The 20372-nt window shown below is 41.5% G+C and overlaps 1 protein-coding gene across 1 annotated transcript in view; it reads left to right on the top strand.

Moving 5' to 3' along the window:
- Ern1 (endoplasmic reticulum to nucleus signaling 1) overlaps positions 1–20372 on the top strand; it is a 91396-nt gene that overhangs the window by 38751 nt on the left and 32273 nt on the right. Inside the window, exons 3-5 of the mRNA XM_028780452.1 lie at positions 11791–11824; positions 13538–13610; positions 18246–18318. Coding sequence (XP_028636285.1) covers positions 11791–11824; positions 13538–13610; positions 18246–18318 — 180 coding nt within the window. The remainder of the gene's footprint in view (positions 1–11790; positions 11825–13537; positions 13611–18245; positions 18319–20372) is intronic.

The raw sequence follows: 20372 nt of genomic DNA, 5'->3' as shown, positions 1-20372 counted from the left end.
TCTCTCTCTCTCTCTCTCTCTCTCTCTCTCTCTCTCTCTCTCTCTCTCTCTCTCTCTCCCCACCCATGTGTGCACCTATGTGTGCACCTGTATGCTCTCACCCATGTGTGTACATGTGTTGAGGTCAGATGTTGACTTCAAGATGTCTTCTACAGTAATTTCTCCACTTTCTGAACCTGGATCTTACTAGTTAGGCAGGACTGGCTAAGTGGCCTACAAGCCTCTGGAATCTATCTGTTTCTGACCTCTTTCCTTTTTCCTCCCTTAATGCTAGGCTCAGCTTTTTCATGGACCTTGTATTTTAATTTTTTTAAATGTGTGTGGTATGCGTGTGTGTGTGTGTGTGTGTGGTGTATATGGATATGTGTGGTGTGTGGAGGCCAGAGAGTGATACAAGATGTCTTTTTTAAATGAATCTTCACCTTCTTTACTGAGTCTGGATCCCTTGATAAAACTGGTACTTGAAAGTGTAGCTAATCTAGTTACCCAGCTTGCCCTGTGAATACCCTGTTTCAGCCTCCCTAGCACTGGGATTACAGACAAAGCTTTTTTTATGGGTGCTGGTAATCTGAACACTTGCATAGTAAGTGCTTTATCCACTCATCATTTCCCTAGCTTTACTTTTTAATATGAAAGATTTGGGGAGAAGGGGGACATACTGGGGACAGAATCCTAGACCTTGGGCTTGTTAGACAAGTATCCTCCCACTGTGCTAAATCCCTAACCCCATGTGAAATGTTTTTGAACGTTTTCCAACACAAACATACTCTGTAGGATACCATGTACGTGCCCGTTGGCTTCAGTAACTACCAACTTGTGTACAACCAACCTTGTTCATTTTATATCCGACTCACTTTCCTTTCTGATGGGACACACTTCAAAATGTAGTGCCTCACATTGGATATTTCTCTTGCTAGCAAATCCCTATCAATCATAGCAGAAATCTGGTCTCTAATGTGTATACTTAGCCATCTGATTTGGTATAACATAGTTATGATTTTGGAAGCAAATGAATAAAATGCTTCTTTTTGGCTGTAACTGTAACCTGTTTATTCTTGCCTCTGGGTATCTGTGGTTTGATGTCACCTCCCTCCCACCCCTATTGCTTCTGTTAAGTTGTGGCATCCTAGAAGGCACTTGGGTGTGCAGTCTTTTCAGTTCCTTCATTATTGATGGTGACACCTGGCTTGAATTACTGTTGCTGAGGTGAGATGTGACATGAGTAAGATTATAGAGTTTAGCTGCTGCAGATTTGGGCCGTTTTCCTGATTGCTTGGATATTTCTGAATGAATGTCGTTGTCCAACATGACAGTGTGACATGCACTAGTTCTCCATGAAGACAGCTTGGTCTGTTGTTTCCCAGATGTGGTAAGATTTAGAACATGAGGACCTTTTGACTAGACATTTATTCTAAGACTCCTTCCCCATGAAAGCTAGACTTTGAGGGGCATTTAAGACTTTCTACTTTATATAAACGTGGCAACTTTAAGGAGCGTAAGGCTTAGATTAAGCATACACCTTCCATCTGGGTAGAAATAGTTCCCGAATTAGGTTGCTTGGATGCATGAAATTTAGTTTTGAGTTGAAGAAACATAAATGACTATTTACTCCAGTATTTTATATCAGAAAACAGTCTTAGGATATTTAAGTCATTTCTGAGGAAATAGCAACTGTTTATTGCACTCAGACCATACCCTTCTTGTTTCATTGCTATCTTCTCTGCTAGAGTTAAAATCTCATGTCACCTTGTACTGTTTTACTTGTTTGGTCAGGATTCTCTCATCTCACGATAGCTTAGCCCTGTTTTCATTGAGCTGTTGCAGCCTCCCCTATGTTGTGACTCCTTCTCCTCCTGTTTCCTTCATTCTGATGCCCGCCTGCTACTCATCCCACTCTCTTAACCTTAGAAGCTTCTAGTTTGGTCTCGGTGCTTATGTCCCTCTTCTGAGGCTTTCTGTACTTTCTTGTCTGTGGTGGCTCTGCTAGCAGTCTGGCTTTTGTTCTGTCTCATCAGGAACACACCACACTGACCAGGCTTGTGGCAGGTAAGTGGTTTTTAATTCACTTTTTTAATTCACTGTCACCCCCATGCTGTGGTCCTACTTCCTCTATGAAGGTTGGTGTGTGTGTTGAATATCTTAGCTCACACCTAGGGGATCCTATGTCATATGGTATATACTTGGAAAATTTATATGTACCATGTCATAGATACATACCTCACAAACCAGTGTCCTCCCTTTATCCCATAAAGCACTTAGCAGAACTAAATTGATAGTAGATGCCCAGTATTTGTTTTTGAGATTCATGTGATAAATCTTAACAGATAATTACTAGTTGGATATATCTCTTTCTGTGAGAAAAAGAAAAAGAAGGACAAAGGAGTAAGGGTGGGAAAAAGAAGGTGGGGGAGCGGGGTGTTGTGAAGCTTTGAGACTTCATCTCTGGTCTCTATAGTCCTTAAATGCCCTTTGAAAGGACCAGTCCAGAATATTTCAGACCACTTGGAGACACGTAGAAGGGTGTCTGACCAAATGTCATAGCATGTAGGTTGCCCTGGAGAAGTCTCTAGTCAGAGAGGAAGCTGGCTTCCATGGTTCTATTTGGAGCCTGATAGAGGTTGGAAGGTGAGAGTGTAGGAAGGCAGTACAACCTGTGCTTTGCCCGTGTGTACTTGCATACCCGGGAGAAGTGGAGTGTTCAGAAATATTGGTATTCTTTTGGGGTAGGGAAGAGAATGATCTTTCAAGGCTCTTTGAGCAGCAGTTAAGTGAGCAGTGTGTTCTCAAAGGGTCTATAATCAAAGGGTCTTACTTCTTGCTACATGGAAGTCTGCCTAGAGCTACCTCTAGAGAAAGCTGTTCATCATCAACTATGGTCTGAAACAGTTGAGTTCATTTTGACTTCTTTAAAGCCCCTTTTCTCTTTAGCCACGTTGCGTTGCCCCCCTCCAGTCCTCTCCTATAGCATACCAGCCTGACCAGCTCCTACTAGGGAAGTCTGGGGTGGGGGTAGGGTATCTCTGGCATGCAGTTGCCCTGGGGAACTGGAGGATCAGACCTCCAAAGGTGGCTCACAGGTGAAGATGGGGGTAAGAAGGCCTTTGCTTCCAGCTTATAGGAAAGAATTTCCTGAAATAGTTTCTTTTTAGCCTTTTTTGTTTGTTTTTGTTTCTAATCTTTTCATTTTAGAAAAGATATATACATTAATATGTGTATATATGCAGAATTAAAGGGAACAGCATCAAGAGGGCCTCATGTAGCCAGTGCCCAGCTGCAGTGAGGGCAGTAAGCACATGACCATCTGCCCCTCTCCTCCTTTTATTTTGAAGCAAATGCCACATCATCTTATCCATAAATTTAAGTAATTTTTAACATGGATGAATAGACAGCTGTGTGCCTGGGCAGCTGCTTTTAACCTGTATTATGTAGATGTTCACATGAGATTATTCTTTTCATTAGGAAAGTTTGGCTACATTCTACCTGCAGTAATCTAACTTACTGATTTCCTTTCATTCTGCAGACTACATTGTTCCATGTGTATTAAGAGGGCAAAGCCTTGGGTAGCAGCCACTCAGAGGCACACTCTCTGGTTACCACTAAATATATGTGAGCTTTCTCTATTCGCTGTGTATATTTCCAGGCAAATAAAATGGGTATACCCTGGCCCACAGTATTTGGAATTCAGTACAATCCTTAAGTAGCTGATACCAAGGAAGCTACATGAAGCAAAGTACTTGTCCCTTGAGTAACATAAGGAGGTCCATCATGCTATTGACCAAGTGCACACAGCAGGTAGAGTATTTCTTATTTCCTGGAGAAGGAGCTACTTGAATGGAGACTGAGGTGAGCTGACCTAGATGGAGGTGAGCACAAGGTCAACATCAAGCCCAGTCATGGAGAAGTGGGCCTGCAGTTGACAGATGTCAAACATCATGCTTGAAGGACTCGATGGTTATGCTACATTCATTTCCATGGTATTATATCTTTGTGAAGCCGAGTTTTTACCAGTTGTTATGACAAAACTCAAGTACCATGTAAAAAAATCTATGTTAAATGGTAATGAGGGTAGCCACATCCAGTTTATTCTGAGGTTTGAAAATTGTATAGTATTTGACAGGTATACTCATTCCATAGTAGGTAATTATGATTAAGAATGAAAAATTTTCACTTTTTTTTTTTGACCTCATGACTTCTCAGTTGTTGGATCCTAAATACTAAGTTTCTCAGACTCAAGGAATAGGACTGTTTGAAATTCCTTTGGGGAAATTGCTGAGACATGAAGGTGCTATGACCGTGAAGGATGGGGAAGACACAGCCATAGAAGGCATTCGGTGCTGGAGAGGAGCCATTGGAGGACTTTTGGGCAGGAGGAGATGTGCATTACTTTTGTCAAGCCCAGCCCTCTTAGATAGCAGTGAATGTGGGTCTAAGAACCAGAGAGACTCTGCGCTGGGAAGCTGGCATGTAGACTAGTGAGAGATATAGCCCTGGTTGTCCTGGAACTCACTCTATAGACCTGGCTGTCCTCAAACTCAGAGGCCAGCCTGCTTTTGCCTCCCAAGTGCTAGGATTAAAGGTGTGCACCACCACTGTCTGGCAGCTTTCTTATTTTTAAAGTGATAAGATGAAAAAGAGGAACTATGTTCCAAAAGAAAATACTTAGTAAATGAAAATTTATAAAACATGGGATCTAATTGAATGGGAATAGTAAGAGAAAGTAATACTGAGGACAGGAATGTTTCCTGTTATGTGCCTGGATAGCACTGAGACAGCAGTCCATCTGCCTGGGCAGTACCGAGACACCAGTGCCTGTGCCTGGGTAGTACTGAGACACCAGTTCCTGTGCCTGGGCAGTACTGAGACAGCAGTCTCTGTGCCTGGGCAGTACTAAGACACCAGTTCCTGTGCCTGGGTAGTATCGAGACACCAGTGCCTGTGCCTGGATAGTACTGAGACACCAGTGCCTGTGCCTGGATAGTACTGAGACACCAGTGCCTGTGCCTGGGTAGTACAGAGACAGCAGTTGGTGTGCCTGGATAGCACTGAGACAGCAGTCTCTGTGGCTGGTTAGTACTGAGACACCAGTTCCTGTGCCTGGGCAGTGCCGAGACAGCAGTCTCTGTGCCTGGGTAGCATTGAGACAGCAGTCCCTCTGGGTCACAGGAGCAGGTGCTAGGGCCTGAGCAACTGCAAATGGTAACATTGTCAGTGCCAGGTGGAGACCTGGCAAGAAAGATTTCAGAGTTTTGCCCTGAGTTTTGCATAGGAAAGGTTACTGTAGCAGTGTAATCCGGACAGGAGAATGAACCTAGAAAGCATAAGTGAGAAGGCAGACCAGGAACTTGGAGCAGTGCTTTCCGGTAGGGCCAGCACATTGCATATATAGCTAGAGAATTCCTGCCTCTCAAGGTAGTCATTTTTTTTTTTTTTAGGGGATGAGCCTAGAAATCAGCATTTCCTTGGATATCCTTTATTGCTTTCTGCCTTACTTCTTTGAGGCAACATCTCTCCTTGAATGTGGAGCTTATACTTTTTGGTTAGACAGGCAGCCAGCAAGCCCCATAATGCAGGGTCCCAGATGTGCTGGCCGTTACATCCACCTGCTGTGTGGGTGCTGAGATCCTTACTCAGATGGTCATGGTCGCACAGCAAGTGCTCTTAACCACTGAGGTGTTTTTCTGACTCCAAGAATTAAACCTTTGAAGAAGATAGAGGATGTGTGTGTGGGGGGGCATGCTCTCAATGTTTATATATACTTACAGCATGAAAATATCCTTTTGTTGTACTGTACCGTGTACAATGAAGATACACTATGAAAATGCAGAAAAATGAAAACTGAAGATATCTTTCTGAGAAGAAGAAAAAAGCCTTGGCTGAATATTTGACACTCCAGGCCGTGAGGCATCTTCAACATTTTTCAGTTGATCAATATTTTGATTTTATAACTGTCATTATTGAGAACCCACTTCATATAAATCTGTAGTATAGAATGGCAGAAGTATATTTAGTATCATTTCAGTAATGGTTGGAAATCTTTGCCTAACAGGACAAAATTAAATTAATGATTTTTTTAAATGAAACTAATGTCAGTGATTCAAACAGCGGTTTTTAATATTTATTTGTTTATTTACTTTGAGATAATGTCCCATTTTGAGCCATGGCTGGCCTGGAACTTGCTATGTAGACAATGTTGGTCTCAAATTCAAGGGATTCATGCCTGTCTCTGTTGCCTGAGTTCTGGGATTAAAGGCATGTACCACCAAACCTGGCTCAAACATCATTTTATTTTATTTTATCTTGTTTTTTTCGAGACAGGGTTTCTCTGTGTAGCCCTGGCTGTCCTGGAACTCACTCTGTAGACCAGGCTGCCACCACTGCCCAGCTCAAATATCAATTTTTAAGTCAAACAATTTAATTCAATCCAATCTAAAGATAATAGTATTTTGGTACATTCATAACATGTAAAGAAAGTTGGAAAATATTCATGCTTTTGTTTCTGAATTAAATTATCTAATCTGTAATTAAAGCATGTTTCTTTGTTATTGGTAGTGGGTTTTGTTGTTATTAACTTGTTTGTTTGTTTGTTTAAGATACTCTCAAATAGCCGGGCAGCGGTGGCGCACGCCTTTAATCCCAGCTCTTGGGAGGCAGAGGCAGGCGGATTTCTGAGTTCGAGGCCAGCCTGGTCTACAGAGTGAGTTCCAGGACAGCCAGGGCTACACAGAGAAACCCTGTCTCAAAGAAAGAAAGAAAAAAAAAAGATACTCTCAAATAACCCAGGCTGCCTTAAAATTTACTTACTGTGCAGCTGGAGATGACATTTGAACTCTTGATTTCTCTCCACTGTACCACCTTCCAAATTTGGGTATTTTAGATATATACTACCATAATTGACTTTAAACCGTTATTTTTCTATGAGAACAGAAAACTTTGAATGTACAATGAAAATAATGTCCATAACATACAGGCTCTGATTTGAGCCACAGCATTTCAGGCAGTATTAACTGATGCTGTGTGGCATGATGGCATTCAGGGTGCAAGTATATGTGTGTGTTCAGGACCAAGGCTGCAGTGAGGTTGTGCATGGGTGAGGGCTGCCAAGGACACCTTGGTGTTCAGAAAACTTTCACTGTTGTCAAAGTCTTCCTGATCCCCACATTCAATTATGCAGCCTCCTGTGGGTTTAAGAAGTTGAGTTTTGTTAATAATGCAGCGAACTCAGTCCTGGCATTGGAGATGTCTTTTGTGTGTCTGTCTCTGTGTGTGTATTGCTTCTTGGGCTTGTTTGTTTGTTTTTCCTTCCTTCCTTTCTTCTTCTCTTTCCTTGTTTCTTTTACATCCCTACCACAGTTTCCTCTCCCTCCTCTCCTCCCAGTCTTCACCCTCCCAACATTCACTCCTTGTTTTCTCTTCAGCAAAGGGCAGGCCTCCCATGTCACATCAAGTTTAATAAGCCTCCTGTTCTCCTATTCTTCTCCTATTAAGGCTAGGCAACCTAGTAGGAAGAAAGGATCCCAAAAGTGGGCAACAGAATCAGAGACAGCTAGCCCCTGCTCCCACTGTTACAAGTCCCTCAAGAAGACCAAGCCACACAACTATAACATACGTGCAGAGGGCCTAGGTCAGTCCTGTGAGCCCCTCTGAGCACAGCTTAGTTGGTTCTGTGGGGTTTCTTGTGGTGTCCTTTACCCCTCTGGCTCTACAATCTCTCCTCCCCAATTTGTTTTCTAAAAAGGAGAGTGGGGCTGGAGTTGGATGGGTGGGAAAGTGAGGAGCATCTGGGAGGAGATGAGGGAGGAGAAAACCTTGACAAGAATATATTATATGGAAAAAAAAACCTATTTTCAAAATAAACAGAAAACAAATATAGTGTGCTCAAGAAGCCAGTTTTGGGTGAAAGATAGACTAATTTGGAGGGTGGAAGCTGAGGTGCTGGTAGCACCTAGTGGAAATGTCCAGATGACTCTGAGAAAATAGGGACCTAGGCCGTCCCCCACCTTGTGGTTAGGGCTCGTTATAGATGCCCCTCCAGATGGGGCAAGGCAGTCCTCACTTCTGTTGGAGATAGGAGCATTTTTACATTTCTGCCTTGATGGGCTCAGACAAGGAAGTATGAGCATCTGCTTTCCCAGTTTTGTCTCCAGTTAACAAGGATTAGATTAGCACAGTATGGTAGCAGTGTCACCTGACCTGGCCAGGATGCTAGACACCAGCAGGTGGAGTTTAATCCAGTGGCACTTCCTTCCCGGGCAACAGTGAGCAGGTTGGTTTCTTCCCAAGGTGACCTTGGGAGAGACCAGCATTATTTTCAGTGCTATTTTCCCATAGCTCTACCCACAACCTCCCCTTTTCCTTGAGTTACACCCATTTTACCCTCTTTTTAAAAAATTATTATTATTGTTTCTGTAAGTAAAACAGCTCAGAGAGGTTGGCATTCGCCCTTACCTGGTTCCATATGGATGGACTGGCCTGTTTGGCAGGAGTATTTGCTCACAGCCTTATAGTTGCCCATGGTTTCTTTTCACCGGCTGAAACTCGAAGCAAAAGTCTTGCCTGATGTAGTTCTCATTAGTAAATCAAAGACCACTTTCCCTGCTGATCTTCCACCATGTTTTCAAGTGATGTTTGTTTTTGTTTTTGCTGGGGGGGTCACAAAAATGTGACCTGCTCATAACTTGGTCTTTGCTCTACAATGGTTGCTTAGTCTCATAGACTTCAGAGACAGATTTCCCTAGCTTTTTACGGGTTATCTGCTGGTAGCACCTCAGCTTCCACCCTCCAAATTAGTCTATCTTTCACCCAAGACTGGCTTCTTGAGCACACTATATTTGTTTTCTGTTTATTTTGAAAATAGGTTTTTTTCCATATAATATATTCTTTAACCTTTATTAATGTAGAAAATTCCAAGCATATATACAGAAAATAGGGAAAAGACTCCATGTTCCTGATTCTATTTCTAACAAGTTACCAGCAGTCAGCCACTATTTACTAACCTTCCCGATACACAACTCTTTTCTGTATTATTTTCAAGCAAATCTTGGATTCTCCTTGCACCAGACAAGGTCTCACTAGCCCAGGCTTGAGCTTTGAATCCTCCTGCCTCATGCTTCCAAGTGCTAGAATTATACATATATATTACCATGCCTGGCTACCAATTATTCTTTAAGAAGGAAAGTATCAATATCAGGCCATCGTTACACCTCAGAAGCTGCGTAGCACTTTGCCTGCCTCTGTCAGAGGTGTCTTATTAAATGAGTTTTTAACCTGGTCCACACTGTAGCAGAAACATGTCCAGGTACTCCATTATACTGAGTATGTAACAAGTGTAAAGGAAAACACATGGCCACACCACTAGAGTTTATTTTTTCCTAAGACTAGAAAGCAAGAATGTTCCTTCACCACTGATGTTTTTGGCAAAGGGGACCTTCTGTTTTCCACTGATATTCTGTGTCTTATGATTCAGGGTATATCTTAAGACCCGAGTCCTCAGAAAATTGAAGGGCCAGCAGATAACCCGTAAAAAGCTAGGGAAATCTGTCTCTGAAGTCTATGAGACTAAGCAACCATTGTAGAGCAAAGACCAAGTTATGAGCAGGAATTCACACACTTTAACATCCATGTCTTATTGTTGTAATTGCTACATTTTAGCAGTACCTTCTCCCTCTGTTTTACCTGTGGCACCATTAAGTGGCTGAAGGGAGCAAAAAAGATGGCTTTTTACTGTGCTGTGCTTTCTTTGGAGTCTGACATTCTTGCTTTTGCTGGCTTGCCTGGCTTTGGGGTTGAGGTGGAGATTCTGGGCTGTAATTGCACCTTGCCTGCCTTATTTCAGTTGAGTGAGTGTCGTGTGCTTTTATTTCCTGTCTCTTGCATCAGTCTGTTTATGAGAGTGAACTGAGAGGTGATTAATGGGAAAGATAAACGTGTGCTTACTGACTGAAAGTTCACCCCGTTTCCTGCAGGTCCTTTGGTTTAGTCGATTTGTTTGTTTGCTGCCTGCAAACCACATCTGGTGTGTGTCTCCATTGTAAGCACAGTCAGCATATGATAAGGCTTGAAAGACTACTTCACAGGAGAGTCCCAAGTGACAGGGTCAGACAACTGTCTGTCACCATGAGTCTCCTGAGTCTAGAACTCTGCATACAAAATCTTGTTAGAATGTTTCCGTCTCTCTGGAGTGTATGGCTTGGTTATTGCTGTGAGCATTTGTTGGCAATACTGCCTCACTATGCAGTTTCTTCCTTGAGGTCTTCAGATGTGACAGCCTGCTACTGCTACTCAGGTCCTCTCGCCACACTATCCATCCCAGCCAATCAGCAGCCTTGTCTTTGGTTATGCCCAGGAGAATATCGGAAGAGGAATTCGGCCAGAGTTTACTGCTATAAACATGGAATTACTGCTGTAAACAGAGAAGAAAAAAAAAACCCATATTTCTTTCTAATTAAAAAAGTAAAATCCAGTCTTGTAGAAAATTTGAGAAAAATAGAAAAAGTGAAATTTGGTCATATTTTAAAAGAAGATTATTAGTTCTTTGAACTTTCCATCTAGTGTGTTTCTGTTGTGCTGAAAGTTTTCTGAATTGTTTCATTATAACCTATGTAAATGTGTTTTTTACCTGACTACATGACTACAGAAGCAGAAAAACTTAGGCTTATTAGCACTGGGCCTGGTGGTGTGCAACTTTAATCCCAGCACTCAGGAGGCAGAGGCAGCCATTTATGTGAGGCCAGCCAGATCTAGTCAGCTCTTGTCTCAAAACAAAATGAAAAAAACAAAAAAACCCAATCATTTTATTAGACTTTTTAAGAGACCTTAATTTTCTGCCAAACAGATAATTTAACCATATCAAAGAATACTTACTTCATTTATAATGCTATTGTGAACATCTCTATACAAATAGCTTTTCTTGTATATACTCTTTTAAGCTAGATTTTATAGAAATACAATTAGTGGATCAAAGAGAATCCATACTTGAAGCCAGTAGGATTCCATAAGCTGCTGCAAGGGCATTTACTATCCAATTAGCACCAGTTACAAAGTGTGGCATTTCCTAGTGGGAATATCTACTCCTACTCTAGGTATCCCAACAACAAACTAATGATTCAGATTTTAGAAATTCCTGTGGTGGGGACTGGAGAATGGCTCAGGGTTACGAACACTGGCTGCTCTTCTAGAAGATCTGGCTTTAATATCCAGCATGCATCTGGCGATTCACAATCATCTGTAACTCCACTGCCAGGCTTCCAGTGCTCTCTTTTGGTCTCTGCAGACGCTTTTTATGAACATAGCACAGAGGCATACATGTGGGCAAAACACTCATGTATTAAATAAAATCAAATATTTTAAAATTTTAAAAGTAAAATATTTAAAATTTGTTAGATTTATTTATGTGTGAATATTTTACCTGTGTATGTATATGCACCATATGTGCTTGGTGTCCTCAGAGGGTATCAGATCACCTGGAACTGGAGTTATGGATGGCTGTGAGCTGCCATGTGGGTGCTGGGAATCCAACCTGGGTCCTCTGCAAGATCAACAAATGCTTTGAACCACCCAGCCGTCTCTCCAGCCCTTAGGTGTACTTATATGTACCTTAGATGTGCTATGTACACTTGGTAAGAATTGTAAGCACATACCTTTGTGCCTCTGTGTTTCCTGAAGTGCCCTCACATGACTTATGTAGTGCAGGTCAGCCTTAGCTGTTGGTACATTATAAATCGGTCCTGGGAAACCTCCAGGGCCCTGACATTTCAGAGCCCTTCTGATGATGCTTCTTGTTCTTTTGCACAGATCCAGTTCTGCAGGTCCCAACACACGTGGAAGAGTAAGTTTCCTTTTCTCCTTGGTATTTCCTTTTGACTTACCATCTTATTTAGTTGCGGGGCACAAATATATGCATGAGCTTAAGTGTAACAAGAATTTTTAAGACATAAAAAATTTCCAGATGTTCTGATAGAAGCCTCTGTTCCTTGCATGAGGAAGAGGACAGTCATAATTAAAAAGGTTTGATTGAAATGCAACTTCTTGGTTTTTTTTTTTGTTTTTTTTTTTTTTGTTTTTTTTTTGTTTGTTTTTTTTCTTGAGACAAGATCTCACTATACAGCCCTGGCTGTCCTGGAGCTCACTCTGTAGACCAGGCTGGCCTCAGTTGCAGAGACCTGCCTTCCTCTGCCTTCTCAGTGCTGTGGTTAAAGGTGTGTGTCACTGTGTCCAGCAACTTGATAGAACTTAAATTGAGTTTTGAACTAAACTTCTAAAGTCTGGATCTCTGTGTTTAAATTTTATTTACTTATTCATTTTTAAAAATTTATTTGTTTGCTTGTTTTATGTGTATGGTTGTTTTGCCTCTATGCATATTTATGTATCACATGTGTTGCTTGGTTCCCATGGAGGCCTGAGAGGGCATCAGATCTCTTGGGATTAGAGTTAACAGACAGTTGTGAGTCACCATGTGGGTTCTGGGAATCGAACATGGACCTTCTAGAAGAGTAGACAGCTTTTAACTCTGAACCCATCTCTCCATCCCCTGGATCTCTTTTTGTTCACTGTGTCACATCACAGAGAGGAAGGCAGCACAGAGCCATCCACAAAGGTAACCTGTTCTTACCGTGTGTGCATATTCACGGGAGTGTTGTTACCTGTAAGAGCCTGAAATGATGGAACAACCCAAGTTGAGAAGAGATTAGAAAAAGAATTCCTCATTGGCACTAATTAGAGTTCCCTCTTTAGCACATTCGCCTGACACAAGCTCAGCCTCTCATTTTCTTGTGGGATCCTACCGACAGAGACTTTGATCTGTATCCCTAACATGTTTCTGATGTCAGGCTTCAGGGTCTTTATTTATTGCTGTCACTTAACAGATAAGTGTTTGTTGAAAATGACAAGTAGATATTGACAACACTAATTAGATTCAGTGGATTGTTTTTTAAAAACTAAAAAGAGGGGAGCACAGATAGCTCAGCAGTTAAGAGCACTTCCCGCTTGCTCCTGCAGAGGACTTGGATTCAGTTCCCAGCATGCACGTCTGTATCCCCAGTTCCAGGAGATCCAGCAGCCATAAGTGCAGTGCATATACATAGCAGGAGCATGTAGGAGTAGTAGGAAGGGGATGTGGCAAATGGATCTGATCAAAACATGCCATGTGCACATTTATGAAAATCTTTAATAAAACTTTGGGTTTGGTCTGAGATGCATGCAACTGTTGCTGTTAAATATTGATTGTCGATGTCCAGGTACAGTGGACATGGAAGTTGAAAATAGATTTGCTAAGCCTTTTCATGTATTTCATCATCATTCACAGCATGTGACTCTTCTTTCTCAGGTTATTTATTTTTCTCCATTTAAGTAGAATATGTACCTCCGTGGGGTATCTTAGTTTCTTGTGGCTGATGTGAAAAAAGCAGTTGGTAACATTGTCATCCATGTACTCACTCATTCATCCCCCATGCCAAATCTCTGCATGATTTTGATCATTTTGGTCTTTTGTTCTGTGTCCTGGGCTATAGTTTATCATTGACATTTTTAATTTAATTTCTAGGCCTGCTTTCCTCCCAGATCCCAATGATGGCAGTTTGTACACACTTGGAGGCAAGAACAACGAAGGCCTGACGGTGAGAATATTTAGCTTCTTGGTATACTCTGAGGTTCTTAACTGAGTCCTTACCTGCTTCTCTATGTGAGACCACCTGGGAGCTTTATACAAACTGCTGGGGTTTCTGATTCAGATAAACTGGTATAGCATCACTGCTTTTTTAGAGCTTCCTAAATTAGCTTTTGTTTTTTAAAAAAATTCTGTGTGTGTAGTATGTGTTTGCATATTCATGTTTGTGAATGCATGTGTGTGTGTCACAGTACACATACAGAGTCAGAAGACAGCCTTAGGTATTAGCTCTTCTCTTCTACCTTAGTTGAGATAGGCGGCTATTGTTTTTCCACTCTGTATGCCGGGATAGCTGATCTATAGACTTCCAGTGATTCTCCTCCCTCTGCCTCCCATCTCCCTGTAGGACTGTTGGGATTATAGACATTCAACTATGTGTCTGGCATTTAGGTGCACTTTGGGTGTTTGAACTCAGAGCCTCATGCTTGCATGGTAAGCACGTTTACCTGCTGAGGAGCTATCTCTCCAGCCCCTAAATGAGTTTTTGGTTGTATAGCTGTAGTTCAGAATCCCAGACTCACACCAGCAGATACTGCTGTCCCAGATAATACACTGGAGGTATAGAGGGCTCACTATAGTGACATGCTTACTCTAACTAGAGACCTTCAACTTGAGAGCAAGAAATGTAGTATGAAATACTGTTTACTGGGTTAACTGATTCTAGTTTACTGATTCTAGTTAAAGACACTTCCTGCCAATCCTGCTAGTCCAGGTTGGATCCCCAGGACCCGTGTGGCAGAAGGAGAGAACTGACTCCTCTAAGTTGTTCTCTGGTCTCCACACATGCGCTGTGGCATGCATTCAATCCCCCTCATAACACAAACAGATAAATGAATGTCATAAAAAGTTTTAAAAATATAATGTCTTCACCCCTCTCATATCAGAGAAATATGCTTCTTTTTTAGGGAAAGCATGTGATAGTCTACCACCATCTCCACTTGGGATTCTAGACCAGTAATTGTCAGTTTTTGTTACACATTATAATAACCTGAGACATGCTAAAAAAAAAAAATTACTGAGCCTGTTGGGCTCAAGGGTTGATCTTGCTCTTTCGGGGGACCTATGTTCAATTCCCAGCAGCAAAACAGCAGCTCAACCATTTGTAACCCCAGTTCCAGGGCATCTAATGCCTTCTTCTGCCTACCCCGGGCTGTGCATGCATGTGATGTACAAACATAATTTGGCAAATACTTGTACATATAAAGATAAATAAACTATTTTTTAAAAAGTTTTAAAAGACATGCTGAGCCTAGCCAGATTTGTGGTGCATGTCTTTAATACCAGCACTTAGGAGGCAAAGGCAGATCTCCATGGGTTTGAGGTTAGCCAGGTCTATCTGGAAAGTTCCAGGTCAGCTCAGACTACATAGTAAGACTAGAGCTATGAAACCTTGTCCATACCTACAACAAGACAACTGAACCTGGGTCTCAGTCCCACTATTGGACTAAGTTATCAGCCTTTTTCTTTTAGTTCTCCAGAAAAGAAAATGTATGAATTAACCCACATAGGTGACCACCTGACTTGTGACAAAGATGACACGTTGGCAGGGGTTACCTTTTTAATAAGTAGTGTCATAAATAAATGGGATGGGAATATGGCTCAGTAGGCAGACACTTGTCTTGTATATACAGAGTTCTGGGTTTGCTCCCAGCACAAGGGGGTGAAGATACAAAGAGATCAGTGGGATATCCATGGGGAAATAAGATATCTTGAGTGTACATCCATCTGAGTAAAATCAGTTTCAGACAAATTGTGTATCTTTTAATAAATGTGAGATGCAAGATAATAAAGCGTTAGGAGTAAGTAATAGAACAGCCTCATGGTCTTAGAGTGTGTCAGCATTTACAAATGTTTTACATTTTTATTAACGTTTATTTATTTGTATATGTATACACACATTCATGCCACAGTGAATATGTGAGATATGCCATTTCACCAGCCCATAATGATTTTTCCCCTTCCCTTCTTCTCGCTCCAGCCCAAAGGTTTTATTTATTTATTTATTCATTATTGTAAGTACACTGTAGCTGTCTTCAGACACTCCTTAAGAAGGCATCATATCTCATTACGGATGGTTGTGAGCCACCACGTGGTTACTGGGATTTGAACTCATGACCTCCAGAAGAGCAGTCAGTGTTCTTAACTGCTGAGCCATCTCTCCAGCCCCCATAATGATTTTTTAAAAATAGGATACTTTTAAATACACCAACCATAAATTTAAGTAAAGGATCAAGAGCTTTTCTTCCTGAAGAGAGGAGGCCACAAAGTATTGGTAGTCTACACCATTTGGAAAACAGAAACAAAATCCAAACATCTACATTTAAGAAACAAAAACAAGCTGGGCAATGGTCGTGCATGCCTTTAATCCCAGCACTTGGGAGGCAGAGGCAGGTGGGTTTCTGAGTTCGAGAGTTCAAGGCTAGCCTGGTCTACAGAGTGAGTTCCAAGACAGCTGGGCTATACAGAGAAACCCTGTCTCGAAAAACCAAAAAAAAAATAATAATAAATAAAATAAATAAATAAATAAATAAATAAATAAATAAATAAAAGATAATAGTTACCCCAGAGAGTCAATAGCAACAAAAGGATAAGAAGGGGCTTTCCAAGGAGCTTGAGATGCTTTCTCTCTCTGTCTGATCAGGATGTTAGTGACAGATAGTTTACTTGGTGCAAAATACTGAGCTATGCTTATGAATCCCATTCTGCTTATATGTTATGCTTCACCCCGAAGTTTGAAAAGCCTTCATGTGGTTCTGAGGTGCAGCCAAGAATGGAAACCCTTGGTCTAGACTCTTAAGTGTATTGTGGGCTCCCAAATGGGTATTTTAAAATTAGGTTTCGAGCACCTGGGCTGACTCGGACAAAGACAAGGCTGGGGGTGGAGCTGCATGCACTTCACCCTTCACATGTCTTTGTGTTGGTTTCTCTCCACATCACAGGAAACACATCTGTGTTTTAAGCATTTTGCTTGCTAGAAATAGTGTGGAGTGATTGGTGTAAGTCATCTCATTTGAACTTCTTGTTAGTCCATGAGTGTTGCCCCCATTTTAGAGGTATAGAAAAGACAAGTCAAGGAATGTACCAAGACCAAAGCTTCCAGGATTAGTGTTTGGATTTGAAGAGGTGTGATTTCCCAAGGATGTCCTCAGAGCTGTGGTAGTGCCTGTCTTGGAGCATAGGACTCTAGAGCGCTGGACAGACAAGGACTTTCTGATTCCAGAAACGTCTGCAAGCTCTAGGCATTGCTACCTTTTGCTGGCATTTTCCTTTTTCTAAGGTTTAGTTTGAATGTTGGAATGATGGGGGAAATGCAGATAGTTAATTACTACCTATGGTTCTGTTTATTAACACTACCAAGAAGTCTTTTCTTGCTTGGAGAAAAGGTGACAGTGTAGTAGAAGCTAACAGTAGGTATCTGCATAGTTTCAGGGCCCATTCCAAAAATAGAGTTCACCAAAACAAGTGGTGGCCAGAAGGGCATCAGAGGTCAGCTGTGGGCTCAGAAGAAGCAGTTTATGATGAAATGTGTTGAAACGTTAGGCGTTCTTAGAGTTTCTTTTCCCGGCACCTACCATAACTTCCTTTTTATAACCCAAAGGCTCTGTTTTGAATGAGAATTACTGAAGAAAACACCAAAATTCAGATGTTTGTGTTGCCCATGCAACCATGGCTTCTCCTTCCCTTGAAACTTGAACTTCTAAGTTGCTTCTTTTCAGCATCAATGCCATGGTAAAGGCATTGTCATTCTGCCTAGCCTGGCTGTCTTTGGGTCAGATTTTGAAGACAGGAGATTTCTTTCTCCCTTAAAATATCCAAGACTGGCCCCAGGCATGGTGGTGCATGCCTTAAATCCCAGCACTTGGGAGGCAGAGACAAATGGATCTCTGTGAGTTTGAGGCCAGCCTGGTCTACAGAGCGAGTTCCAAGAAAGTCAGGGTTATTACACAGAGAATCCGTGTCTCAGTTTATTTTTTTTATTTTTTAATGTTCTCTTTTGTTTGTTTGTTTGTTTGTTTGTTTTTAGAGACAGGGTTTCTCTGTCTAGCCTGGGCTGTCCTGGAACTTACTCTGTAGACCAGGCTGGCCTCGAACTCAGAAATCCGCCTGCCTCTGCCTCCCAAGTGCTGGGATTAAAGGTGTGCGCCACCACCACCCGGCCGTGTCTCAGTTTAAAAAACAAAACAAAACAAAGAAAAACAAAACAAAAAAAAAAAGCCAAGACTGTAACTCTCCATATTTGTGTAGTCTTCTCAGAAAATATTTATGCCACCCTCGGAATACCTGGACAGGAGACCTGAGGGACCTGTATATCCTGTGTCAAATAAATGAGTTTGTGTACAGAGTTCAGAGACGGAAGAACCCAGGGGCTGTTGGAAGTCGATGTGAAAGCCCAGAACCTCTTTCTTAGGTTTCAACTAGAAACTCCCATCTGCAATGTGCTTCTCTGTTTTTAAAAGAACTGGGTAACAGAAACAGCATGTTTGATAAAATTAATTTCACAAGACTTAATTAACTTATTTCTTTCCTGTCTTTCTTTTTTTTTTCTTTTCTTTCCTTTTTTTTTTTTTTTTTTTTTTTTTTAAAGAAACTTCCCTTTACCATCCCAGAATTGGTTCAGGCATCCCCATGCCGAAGTTCAGATGGAATCCTCTACATGGGTAAGAGTACTTGTTTTTAACACCTAAAACTTGGTTCTTTTTAAAGTGAATCCTAGATTCTGGGAGAGTTCTGGTTGAGAGAGCAGGCTGTTGTCACCTTCTATTTATTTATTTATTTATTTTGGTTTTTCGAGACAGGGTTTCTCTGTATAGCCCTGGCTGTCCTGGAACTCACTCTGTAGACCAGGCTGGCCTTGAACTCAGAAATCTGCCTGCCTCTGCCTCCCAAGTGCTGGGATTAAAGGCGTGCTCCACCACTGCCCGGCGTCACTCTCTTTAAAATCTTTCTGTGAAAAGTCTTTTTTGCCTCAGTTGTGCTTTGGTTTTTCATGCAAGCATCATTGGGCCAATTAAGAAAGAGCTCTCCCCTCTAAGGAAAAATTGACACTATTAATATGGTTACTCATTTACCAAACTTTTAGCCGCTGGGTTGGCCTTCTGCTGTTATTTCATGATTGCAACATACCTAGCTGCAAATGGATAAAATTTAAAGTGAATACAATAGTTCGAGCCAAGGAAGGGAAGCCAGGCCCTGCCTATTAATTATAGGGCTTTCTTAGTATTTCCTGCTAACAGAATATTTGGTAGCAGCAGCACTTACCAGCTTGCCTATATAAGCTGCCTTTATACCTGTGGGGCCACAGCTCTCAGAGCACCAGCTCGCCCGCTTCCCTTCAGCAGTTAGGATCCACAACAAGCTGCCAAAATGTCAGTAAGATGCATTTGTAGACGAAGAGCTGTATTTATCTTGAAATTCTAGTAGCATTAGTAGCCGGTGTTCATATAGCAGCTTTCTTTTTGAGGAACTGAAAGTGCGTATTGCCTATTTCATGCTTCAAGAGTTCTCATACATTTCCAAGGCTCAAATGCAGGCTGGTTTTTAAGTTTTTTCTAGGGACACCAGTGCTCCTATTTCTTGCATGAGCCTTTCAGAATGAGGAACTCCCAGCCCAGGGAGTTAGAGGAAATGACTATCAAACCTTCCCTCCTCTGGGCCATGCCCTGGGCCCATAGGACTATCTTTTGACTAGTTCCATACCAGTCTTACAGCTTTTGCCATCAATTCATCATCTGTGGTCAAAGGATACTGTGTTTCCACCATCTTTGTGTCGTGTCTTAAGTGATTTCACTGAATATATTTATGAGTGTTTAGTTATTCAGTTCATCCATTGGAGCTATAGGTAGATTATACAGACTGCATTGGTCTTTGAAGTAACCATATGCATGTCACATAGAGGAAGGTATTTATGGTCATAGTTACTTGGATTTAATTTAATCTCTATCTTCAGACCTATGAAGACTTTATTTTTGAGAATAGTTGGGATCCACAAACAAGTTGTACCTGTGTGGAATCTGGTGTGTTACATCTGTTACAGCTAAGTATAGCTTTAACAAAGTCTGGTGCCCTGTGACCTTCTCTGACTTCTCTGTATTCTGCTTCCATGGAATTTGCATGTAGGAAATAACTATTAAAGTAGGAATGCATAAATGACCATAGGTGTGGCTTAAAGAACAGAAATGTACACATTATAGTGGCTGTTGGCCTTCAAACCAAGGTGCCCATGTCTGTGCCATAGACTCATATGCTGTATGTTTTTCTAAAATCGTTTATGTGGCTATGCTGTCTGCCTGGTCATATTTAATCAGCTGACCAAGGCAAGTGGCACCACCTGCGGCCTGGGAATAGTTTACTGGCTAGAAACGAAGGTTGACATAACTTTAGCCTCATTAGCATCAGGTTACAGCAACTCTGCTGACCAGTCACAGGTACTAGCTAATTATAGTTATGTGCTGCTTCCTATGTGGGCTAATTGGTAGGGATGTTGAAGAATATGAATCATAGTTACCAGATGAGCCCCTAGGTGTGCTTGTGTTTATATAGATCCTCATTCGTGGGAAAAGGACAGGCAAGATTTTTCATATATAAGATAATTACTCAAAGCAATAAAATCCAACTTGAAAGTTTTGTTTTGCTTTTTTTTTTTTTTTTTTTTTTTTTTTTGGTTTTTCGAGACAGGGTTTCTCTGTGTAGTCCTGGCTGTCCTGGAACTCAC

This window comes from Grammomys surdaster, unplaced genomic scaffold, assembly GCF_004785775.1.
Source record: "Grammomys surdaster isolate TR1022 unplaced genomic scaffold, NIH_TR_1.0 371, whole genome shotgun sequence".
In the NCBI taxonomy this organism is placed as follows: Eukaryota; Metazoa; Chordata; class Mammalia; order Rodentia; family Muridae; genus Grammomys; species Grammomys surdaster.
Note: the sequence above shows the minus strand (reverse complement) of the source record. Positions and strands in the feature narration are given on the sequence as shown.